The sequence below is a fragment of the Scylla paramamosain genome, chromosome 2 (genome assembly GCF_035594125.1).
Source record: "Scylla paramamosain isolate STU-SP2022 chromosome 2, ASM3559412v1, whole genome shotgun sequence".
Taxonomy (NCBI): Eukaryota; Metazoa; Arthropoda; class Malacostraca; order Decapoda; family Portunidae; genus Scylla; species Scylla paramamosain.
Window position 1 is genome coordinate 3943303 of NC_087152.1, and position 11912 is coordinate 3955214.

Genomic DNA, 11912 nt, shown 5'->3' on the forward strand with positions numbered 1-11912 from the left:
TTTTATAGTTATGCAATTCAGTCAATTATTCTTTTCTCATTTTTTTCTTCAGTTTATCTAACCTCCCGAGTTATGTTCATGCGACACTAAGTTATACAGATACATTCCTCTCTCTCTCTCTCTCTCTCTCTCTCTCTCTCTCTCTCTCTCTCTCTCTCTCTCTCTCTCTCTCTCTCTCTCTCTCGTGCTTCCCTTTCGTGTGAAGAGGCTGAGAAAACATCTGACCGCCTTAACCAGATCCCACGAACTCATCCTCACCCCTCCCTGCTTCCCTCACCGGCTGATTAGTACGGGAAAACTGCCACGTGTCACCTACTGAGCACCCCGAGCAGGGCTTCCCGCCACGCCGCCGCCACCACAGCTCATCTGCACCAAAAACACCCGGAGCGACACAAGTTTTATGGGGTCGCAAAATTCACGGTCACGTTTCCATGCCTTCGGGGAGCGCGGCTGTGTGTGTGTGTGTGTGTGTGTGTGTGTGTGTGTGTGTCCCAGCCTCGCTCATCCAGGGAACTCACTATTTCGCAACCAGCAATCGTCTACGGCAACATATAATCACGGTTCATACTTCCTAATGCTGGTGGACATGACTCTATAGGGCAGTGAGTGTTAGTGGGGTGGTGGTGGTGGTGGTGGTGGTGGTGCAGGGCGGTGCCGGCGCGTCCCACTAATCAGCAATCACCTCCCGTCCCGGCACTTATCAGGGAGTTACAACATTCCACCTGGTGACTCATCCTCATCCCAGCAGGAGCATTTCCCCATCCCAGACTCACGCTCCTTGCTTACCTATCCCGGTCTGAGCTTCTCTTCAGTACAACGCGTTTCCTCTCACCATACACACAGTATTGATTTAAAAGGGCTCATCTTCCGCCGCTGATTTTCATTACACATTACCGGCCTGGTGAAGTACGCGCGCATTTCACATACTGTCATATTTATAATCAGTGATAAGCTTTGAGATAAAACAACAACAACAACAACAACAACAACAACAACAACAACAACAACAACAACAATAACAACAACAACAATAATAGTAATAATAATAATAATAATCACTATATGAAGTAGATACATGGCATTTCTTAGATTAGATTAATAATCACTGATAAGGTTTAGGATGAAAAATAAAATAATGAAAAACAAATGTAATAATAATAATAGTAAACTAACAACATTAATAATAATAATAATAATAATAATAATAATAATAATAATAATAACAATAATAATAATAATAATAATAATAATAATAAGAAGAAGAAGAAGAAGAAGAAGAAGAAGAAGAAGAAGAAGAAGAAGAAGAAGAAGAAAGAAAGAAGGAAAGAAAAAAGAGAAAGATAAGAAAAGAAGGAAAAGACTAGAAAGATGATAAACAACAACAACAACAACAACAACAACAACAACAACAACAACAACAACACTGAAAATAATAGACACAACGATAATACGTAAAAAAAAAAAAAAAAATTGCATTCATGTTCAGATCACGGCCAGGTTTTCCCACGCACGCCTCCTCCGCAGCCCGCCAGCTCCACTCCATCTTGCACACGTTCTAGGTCAAGGGTCGCCAGAGGTCAGACGTCGGGTGGAGTAGCGTGGTTGTTTCAGGTAAATGGGAAGCAGGAGGGATGGGTTTCGAAGTTAGGAGGGAGGGAGATACAAAGGGAGCGGGGGTGGGGGTAAGAGAGAAAAAGGGAAACTGCAGCAGGCCAGTTAACTCTAATGAAGTTGTGTGTGAGAAGTGCTGGGATTAACTACCGTATCTTATGTGTAATGAAGGAAACAGACGGGCAATGTGAGTTCACGTGAAAACTCGACGAGAGAGAGAGAGAGAGAGAGAGAGAGAGAGAGAGAGAGAGAGAGAGAGAGAGAGAGAGAGAGAGAGAGAGAGAGAGAGACTAAGCCCTTATCTAACAATGCAGCTGATTGAGTAGTTCCTGGTATATTAACGCAAACGAGAAAAATTGGTTATGATTTTTCCCGCTTGCTGACAGTGGTGTCTACAACATGCGCGCGTTCTTGATATTTACAATAGTGTCTTAATTTGCTTATGTAATCATGCTGTAATTACTCCACTTTCCTTTATGTATACGCAGATATATAATTAGAGTAAATAAAGAGCATTATCTTTAGTTATCTTTACATTATCTTATTTGCGAAGTCTTCTTGGTTGAGGAACTGTCCACTCTTAACTGTCAAGTAAACCGCACCTCTCTACATGTACAAGTTAATGTGAAGTCACTCCCTTCCTGACAGAATATTCTCAGCGCGATGTCAAGCAAAGTGCGGGACGAGCTTAGCGCCGCCGCAGCCCTTCCTTTGGCTGAAGTGTTCCAGTGCGCGAGGACCTCACTCCACGATACACGTCACATCGCTTCCGCCAATTAATTGTGGGCTTTGTCTTCTTTCACGCCATAACCCTCTATTCACATAGCGGTGATTAGAACGGGATGTAAACCAAGGAGTTGTGACCTTGCCTTTCCGACAGGAGAGGGCTGTCATTCGTACCCTCCTGTGAAGGTCCACGCTGTCCCGGTCATATGGCCTCAATATAAGATGTCAGAACTAATAGTTGTAAAAGATAATAGTTCATTCTCGCTATTCCAGCCTCCCCTCCCACTACACACACAAAAAAGGAGAGAAAAAAAAACAGGTAACAAATAAACAGGTAAATAAAATGAATAAATAAATAAGATACGTGACCTCAGGAAAAGTGAGAGCGAAGCAGGGACTCGATTGTACTAACAGAAACCCAAGTCGAGGCAGTCGATCAACCGATAGCCCAGCGGACGGCACTTCTCCCGTCAGCGATGCTCCGGGTACGGTTCAAGAAATGAATGGGAAAAAAAAAAAAAAAATACGTGTCTAAACCTTTTTTTTTTTCTTTCTTTCTTTAGAGCGAGGAAGTTTCATTCATAGCTCTGTTACGAAACCATGACTGGAGGCTGTGGGGTCGTCCTCCAGCATAGTCGTATGAAGTATCAACCTCTCTTGGCTGAATAGGGCAGGGCTGGCTGGCGCACGATCCGTAGCCATACCACGAAACCGAAAAAAAAATAAATAAATAAATAATAATTATAATAATAATGATATAATAATAATAATAATAATAATAATAATAATAATAATAATAATAATAATAATAATAATAATAATAAAGATAAATAAAAAAATAAATAAATAAAGGAATGTGAAATCCTTAAGAGTATAAAAACTGAGACAAGTGAAAATCAAAATCCGTAAAGTGTCTTGTTAGTAGTTTGTTTTGATATTAGAGGATCCAAGGATATATTTGCAAAGAATCCGCTGCGGGTTGAGGCGGGTATCCACCTGGTGTGTATATAGGTACGCTATCATCATGGACATCAGCGTGGACAGGCAAGCGTTGCACCGCTGCGTGTCAAAATGTGATACAAAGACACGCTACAAGTTTGATCGCCCATTTGCCGATTTTTCCGTCTCATATTACTGGAAGATACAAAGCAATGATACCAGCAGCACATGGATACCCAGATTCGTGTCTTTCCTTCATAAATATAATTCTACACGCCAATTACCTCCCATCATGATAAGCTGGCAGTTCCTGTACGGGACACCTGGGACGGCCACATGAATTTATGTGGGCAAGACCTGATGGGTGCCACCCCTGACCCTTCACCAACAGGTGGGAACGAATGGTGTGAGCGGGCGCTGTAGTGAAACCATGTAGGGGGAGGGTTGTGAAAAAGGAAACGGAAACACACACACACACACACACACACACACACACACACACACACACACACACACACACACACACAGCGGGACTTTCTCACCGCTGACAACATACCAATTAAATGACAATGACAACCGTGAGAGTCTGGAGAAACGCCACACGCTGGCATCCTGGTGCACCTCATTGTGTCATCAAGCAGGAGGGTGCTCGTGACAGTGAACTAGGAAAGTGTTACTACTGGATTACCTGCAAACTGGAGAGTGATCGCGACAGCGGACTGGGAAAGTATCAGTGGTATTACAAATCCACATCAAAGTCATCAATGATCCCATCATAACTGTTTGTCAGCTAGGGATGAAGAAAGTTTTCAAAAGGACTGTTTAAGGGTTCAGCATGTAGCAGCAATATTTTGTAAGTAGTAGCAGCAATGTTTTGTAAGCAGAAGTAATCAGAAGTGACAATAAAAGATATTAAGTTGACTACTAAAGTAACCAAAGATAGTCAGCATACATGGAACAGCAAGAGGAGCGTGCCTCCCTGACTCTCATCACACAGAGGCCATACATTCACCAGTACCAAAATGATCAAATTACTAATGCTAGAGGATATATATATATATATATATATATATATATATATATATATATATATATATATATATATATATATATATATATATATATATATATATTGATCCTGATATAATAAAATACGAATACATGAAGCGAAGGTACTATTGGCGAGTAAGTATTCCCAACATGAACACAAGTGACGCAATGCAGGACCCGCGCGGGTCTTCGCCCTTCATTATACATATGTCATGTCTTCATTTTTATATTTAGTTCATGAAACTACACATATGGAGTCACATTCATTTCCCGCTTGTCACATCTCTCGGCGCCTGTCACTTTACATCCTCGCTTCGCCTCGCATCAACACAAAAAGTACTTCCGAGTAAAAATAACCAAAGGAAAAAGATATATAGAGTGACAAGAAATCAATAATGATGTACAGACGTACAACTCCCAACACTACAATACGCACATCAATTAGCCTCAGACGATGAACAACTGGCACTGGCATGTATTAGACATGAGAGCAGTGGAATGCAATCATCAGGTGAGGGTGAGATGATAGTTTGTGAGTCACTGACTTATCCTAAAGAACCTTGTAAACAGTGGGCAACCATGGCAATCTTCCTCCCGCAGACAGACTTGTGCTACTCACTGGGCCGCACGCTGCCTGCCTGCTCGCACCGTGCTGCTTCCGCCAGGGAGTTTTGGGGTACTGCACTATGGGATTCGATTCAAATGCCTCAAGTATAAGAAAGGGCTTCGTGATGCGACCATATTAACCACATCACGTGACTGCTTCATATCATTAGGGTTTCACAGCCGCGGATTCTCAAATATTTCCAACCCGCATCCCAGAAGGTGACAGAGGCGCCACATTCTTGTTCTCATTTTTAGGATCCTGTGTCTCTTCAGGTCTGATAGACTCCCGCAGTGTGCAACTCTGTTCCAGTCACGCGGGCAGAGTGTGACCACCGCGGTCCTCTGCAATGTGTAATGAATATACACAGACTGGCCATAAATGGATAAGTGGATGAAATTTTAAGAATTTCTTAGGTCACATAAATGTGTGCGGGATAAAGTTAATGAAAGAAAGCTATAGTCACTGTCGCCATACCTCCTATGTTTGGCAGAGACCTGCACTAAGGCTACAAACGAACGTCCTTCCTGCCCAACACGGGCCAGAAAAATTATACTCACAGCATGGTAGTGAAGAGCAACGAAGTTCGGGGAGAGTCGAGGGGCACTAATAACATATCGCAGAGCCACGGGATCAAGGGGAGCGGGTGACGGGCGAGAGTGAGGCCCAGTGTAAGGGTTAATACGACGGATGATCATGGTCTGCCGGCCCTGCCTTCACAAGACAAGATCACCGTCTTGGGTCACCACCTCCTTTGTACACTCCCTGCCCCAATCACCATTGCAGCCTGCTTTACCGCAGCACACGCTACACAATCTCCGCACCACATGCAAAATCCAGCAGCGCTTCCAGCAGTACCTCGTCTCAGCTTGGGTCTGCCCTGACACTGGTCACTCGGGACTCACGGATCACAAGTCGGGGGTCGGGTTGCTCTCAGGTGGACGGGATGGGGAGGAAGGCTTAGGTTACAGAGAGAGGCCGCAAAGAGCCACACTCCAGTCCCCACAGTCCTCTAGGAGCCGCACATCAACTCTGACACCTGTACGAACACCGTCTCCCAAAGGCAACACACCACCACCTCCAACCCGAGATGCACTGCTGCGGCACGACCCTTTGCTTCTCAATACGTAGTGTCACGGTATTTGCTGAGATTAGTGCAAGCACTACGCACCTTGGTGCGCCTGTATGTTTGTATATTTGTTTATTTAATACAACTCTTTTTTTTCAGAAACTATATTGAAGCGGCATCACAGCAAAGTGTGTGTGTGTGTGTGTGTGTGTGTGTGTGTGTGTGTGCGCGCAGTTCGCGCTTTTCAGCACACAAGTAGAATATCTTCAATTCACCTGTCTCATAAATTTAGATGAAGACACTTCCTGTAAGTTACTGACGGAAACACGATCATCATGCATTTCGATTTCCAGAGAATTGACGCTGTGAGCCAACGAGGTCAAACTCATCCGATCCCAACTCTGTGCCCGCGAGTCCAACTGACCGAGATACTTGTATGCACGCACGTGCGCGCACGCTCACCCTAACGTCACTGCATGTGATAATTGTTTAGCTTCAGTAATGAATAATATTTACCGACCAACGCTGTCTCCTGACCAGCAACACACTCCCTCAGGTGATGGGGTTAGTACAGCACCTCACAGCACAACACAGCAATCCCTGACTTCTTATCTTTCTCAAATTTTTGACTAAGGTAGTGCAAATTTAGTGTTGTTCAATGCCTCAAAAACACAATTTCTTCATCCATCAGCTCGACACAATCTTCCAGAAAACTATTCCCTCTTCTTCAGTAACACTCAACTGAGTCGTCTCAGTCAGTTTTTCTTACCCACACAGTTGCTAACTCTGTACAGGAGCCTGATCTCTCCATGTATGGAGTACATTTCTCATATACCTATGTAGGGTTTCCACTCACACTGCTCTGCTACACAGGACAGAATCAAAAGCATTTTATCTTTTCAACTCTAACTAACTGTCTTCAGCCTCTCTTTCTTCTCAACAATGTTACACCTCATGCAATCTCCTACCACTATTTTCGTGCTTACCACTCTTCTGATCCTGCTAGCTGGAGACATGCCTTCCTTCGGCACCCTTACTGCACAAGACTCTATTTTCTCTCATCCTTATTCTGTCCACCTCCCTAATGCAAGAGTAAGCCAGTATTCACAATCTTTCATCCCCTTCACTGGTAAACTCTGAAACTCCCAGCCAGCTTCTGTATTTCCCACCCTTCCTATGATTTGAATTCTTTGAAGATGGAAGTCACAAGACACTTCTAGTTTTGGTTGATCCTCTTGACTCTACTTCTTTGGGGACTGGCAGTGACCCTTTTCTATATAAATTTTGTTGCTCTAGGCTGGTAGCCCTCTTTCATGGAGGGAAAAAAAAAGTACTGTAGTCAGCTCTGCCAAACCACCACTTTTCTTAACATCCTGTTCTTTCTCCCCCATTGTAAATTATATCAAAAAGCTCTCCATTCTTATATTTGAACATAAAACTTTTTTTTTTTTTTATGAATAATCAATTCTTGTTGAATATAAAAAAAATCAGTATAACATGTGACATACACTTGGGCAGTGTTGTCAGGAATAAGTGTTGCATTTACATCCTACAGCAGACTTCCATAATGTGAGGACATTCTCACACACACACACACACACACACACAGCATGTCAAGGTGGGCCATGGGTGGGTGGAAAGGTCAGTCTGACAGTTGGAGAGGGGACAGCTGTGCACCAAGAGGATCACACATCACGTGCACCAGTTTAGATTTGCCAGACCATAGTAATACACCATCTAATCATAATAAATAATTGTTTTAGTGCTTAAAAGTTATATTTAATTTCATACAGATTATTTTACAAAACCTAGGAAACATGCTATGTCCAACCCTACTTAAACCAGAATAACAGTTTGAAAGAACAATTAACAGGCAGATATACAAACAAAGACCTGAGATGTCATAAGACTTGTAATTTGTTCATATATCAGATAACCTCCTCAGAGCTGATGTCAAGAGTGTATATACAAATCACACCACTTAATGTATTTTCATATCATATGTGTCTGCTTCTATTTTTTATGGCCTTTCAATGTAAAATGCACCCATCATTGTTAGTAAGGGTTAACTTCCATCTTGCACAGGTGCAAAATACTGATGTATAATAATATTCTTACACACACAGTCACAGTACATATAAGAAGCCATGTAAAATCATGGTCCTTCTGTTTCTGTCACAGAGAAATATCCTGCCATAATTTGAGTGATGTCATCAGCAAATTACATGTCTGCAGTCTGGATCCACAGCTCCACAGAGCCACCTTTCACCTCCACCACTTCTTATCACTCAGTCTGCACTAGTAACAACAAAGAAGGATGGCACAATGCAAGAAACAAACATGCTGCATGATGAAGCAACCTACAATTTCACTTCATTGTAGACCAAACTTACATCACTGTCTTCAAGGTTATATGAAAAGTGCTCAAAAAGATACAACATAAAAAAATCTAAGAATTTACAAAAAATATTCTCCTTATGGGGGAAATAAATGAAGATTAAATGGTCACTGGACAAACACATACCTATGTAAAAAGGAGTGTGTACTCTTAAATGTCCATATTAGTGCTTGGTAAATGATAAAATGTAATGTAATAATTTATACTATTATTTAATCATACTACAATTTTTATTGTTGAGGAAATCAATAAACTGCTAAGGCAAAACATAATAACATTTACCTATTATTACATGACAATGATTTATCTAATATCAAAACTGCTCACAGTAAAACCCTTTTTCTCTAATTTTAATAAACAAACATTACAAATCCATTTGAAACTGACGACCATGCCAGTGGCGGTATCTGAAAACACGAGTCGCCAAAACATTCTCAGTTCACACAAACCATCCGCTGACACATCAGTACAAGTATTGGACAAAGGTGGGGGGAGAGAGACAGTGATGCAAGCTACTGTTGAACAGGTCAATTGGTTGTTTATGTTGCATTTTATTGGTGTCGTTAATTGGGCAAGGTCTGTCTAGCTAGGTCTGATGTGTAGTGTTACGTGCTTTAGCTGAGAGTGATATGGGTTATTTTATGGCTGGGTGTGGTGTGTATTGTGGTTGTCTTTTATTTTTTTGAGGTATGACTGCGACGCACCAGTTGCTGTGTGGCTGGGTGTGACGTGCATTTTGATTTAGTTTTGTGTGGTACGATGATTTATAGTGCGGCTGGGGGTGATATGGCTTGCTGAGTGATTGAGTGTGGTATGGACTGTTGTGTAGCTGGTGTGATGAGTGGCATGATGTGGGTTGTGATATGGCTAGATGTGATGTTGGTTGTAGTGTGGCTTCATGTGGTGTGACTGAGTGTGATAATGTTTGTTGTATGGCCAGTTGTAGTGTGATGTAATTGTGTGGTGTGAGTGGGTTGTGCGGCTGGAAGTGGTGTATGGTGTGATGCAGCTTAGTGTAGTGTGGCTGAATGTGATGTATGCTGTGGTTTGGTTTGTGATGTGACTGGGTGTGATGTGTGGTGTGGTTTGGTGTTGTGAGGTGTTGTCACTAAGGGAATTTGTCCTCTCTTTTGACTCACATCTCAAAGAATATCAGTAATACACTGTTATGGCAGGGGGTATTGCTAAGCGGGATGTCACTGTGAGGCATTGTGTTATACCTGTTGACCTCTCCCTCTTGGTCAACATGCAATGAGCGAGAAAGGACTGAGTGAAGAAGTCCTGTGACTGTGAGGATAACCAGCTTCTGGAAGATGTAGCTGAGAGAGACTTTGCCATGTTCAGCTGCAGCTCCTGCATTACACTCAGAGATGTGCCTCGTACTTCCATGCTCATGTTCACCTCATGTGTCTTGAAGTGCTGGGTTCTTGTCCTTCTGGATGGCTGTGCCAAGACTTGTAGTGGTGTGATGCTTGTGGTGCCTACATCTGGCCTTGCGTAAACACCTGAGTGACTATGCCTGGCTTTTGTGTGGATGGTGTGTGCCACACTTAAGACTAAGTGCTCTACCTGGTGTGAGTTTTGGTGCCTGTGGTGTCCTGCAAGAAATGAGATAACTGTCTCCTCTTCTCTAGTGAAGATTGTATATTCCTGTGCTGTGCATATAGTCTTTGCATGTCCTTCTTTCCTTGCACTCCTTTACTATGCCAATCCCTGTGAGTTACTTCCACCTGCATCATGGCTCCTGGTGACAGAGTGAGTGCTGTGCTGACTTTTCCTCCATGTGAGTTGCTGCCTGCCTGGGCAAGGGTGTTACTTGTGGCTGGTCGGTTGTGGGTGGTGGTTAGGTGGTGGGTGTTGCAACAATACTGTAGTGACTGTACAGTATCCCAAGATTATTGCATTTTTTTTTTCTTTGTAATTAAGTATTTGTGTTGTGTATATTAGGCATGACCAATTTCACATGTGTAAGATCAGATGAAACTACATATATTCTTGGTAAGCCATGACCAGCAAAGTAAGCAGTAAACTCCACTTTTGCCAGTATGTACTTACAAAAACACTGATGGCCCTTGAGACCACAAACATGTGCATAATTGGTATCCGAAATTTTATGGGTTTGACACTCCTGCTTTAGACTTATGTAGGAATAAACATGCGCAAAACTGGGGAAAAAAAAAAAAGTGTGGAGGAACCAACTCCTTACGTGTGACGAGGGTGAAACGACTGTTAATCCACATTCCTATATGTTTTTGTAACACCATCAACATTTCTTGAAGACCTACCCACCGAAAGTAAAACAGAGACGAATTCCGTGTACAGCCTCTACTAAAAATTGAATACGAAAAACCCTACTCACATCACACCTGTTCCCGCAATGTTAGCTACCTGGCCAGGCCCCGATGTTGCTTGTGGTGTGAGGCGTTACCCACTACCAAGGTAAAGACTTGTAAGAACTATAATATATTTCATAATCAGTGCTACTCGTGACCACCTTAATCAGGTGTTATGCCATGCACACCACACGCAAGGTGACAGGTAGGACACTCCTCCTGGCGTGTCAATACAGGAATCTTATAGCATGGAGTGCTCACTTACCTTCACGTAAAGCTCTCGCACCGACATCCTCCCGCTGCTCTGGTGTTCAAGCCATTAAATAAGTATATCCAGCATGAAGAGACCTTGGACATGCACACGCACAGGTCGATAACACACTGCCACCACTTGACAGCTCGCACAAAACACGACGCCGGAGCCTCCTGGTGGCAGGTCCGGGACTCTCCGCCCTTCAGTTGCCAGACGTGTGACCATTCAAAGAGACACATTTGTCACGAAAAATGGATAGAAAATGACACGCTTTTTTTTTCTTTTTTTCTTGGGGCATTACCTTTTCTCAGTAAATAGTTTACTGGTTTGGGTTTTTTTTTTTAATATTTTTATCACTCTATCCATTTAACAATTGATATATTGTAAAATGTTTACAATCGCTAGTATTGTTAGTTATAACTTCTAGCATAATGTAGTAAAAATCTAGACTTTGTATATTTATATATTTATAAAGATACGGACATGTAATTTGCATACCTGTGGGCTGTTAGTGTTTGCCATTACCATTAAGTCCTGCGGAGGTGAAACTATTAGGCCGTAATATTTTTTTTTTTTTTTTTTTTTAGGCTGTCAACTTACGACCGTAAGATGTTTAAACCGTAAGACATGTTGTTCGTAGGTGTTGACGAAAATATGACATATGAATGGCACATTACCGCGGTAAAGATATATATATATATATATATATATATATATATATATATATATATATATATATATATATATATATATATATATATATATATATATATATATATATATATATATATATATATATATATATACACACACACACACACACACACACATACATTTTGGAGGCCTCGGTATATATAGCTATGTATGCATGCGTAATCATCTTTCTACCATGTCTCCTTTATTCTGAATTTCTACCTGAATCAGCTACC

At 42.0% G+C, this 11912-nt stretch overlaps 1 protein-coding gene across 5 annotated transcripts in view; it reads right to left on the minus strand.

The window, feature by feature from the left end:
- The window catches only part of LOC135108569 (unconventional myosin-Va-like), a 69496-nt gene extending 58334 nt beyond the window's left edge, over positions 1-11162 (minus strand). For 3 of the 5 annotated variants that reach the window (XM_064019733.1, XM_064019726.1, XM_064019717.1), the window contains exon 1: positions 10996-11161. In XM_064019733.1, coding sequence (XP_063875803.1) covers positions 10996-11022 — 27 coding nt within the window. In that variant the 5' untranslated portion in view covers positions 11023-11161. Of the gene's footprint in view, positions 1-10995 lie in introns of all 5 variants that reach the window. The other 2 variants (XM_064019730.1, XM_064019709.1) reach the window with 1 other exon arrangement.
- Between the last annotated feature and the right edge of the window lie 750 nt (positions 11163-11912).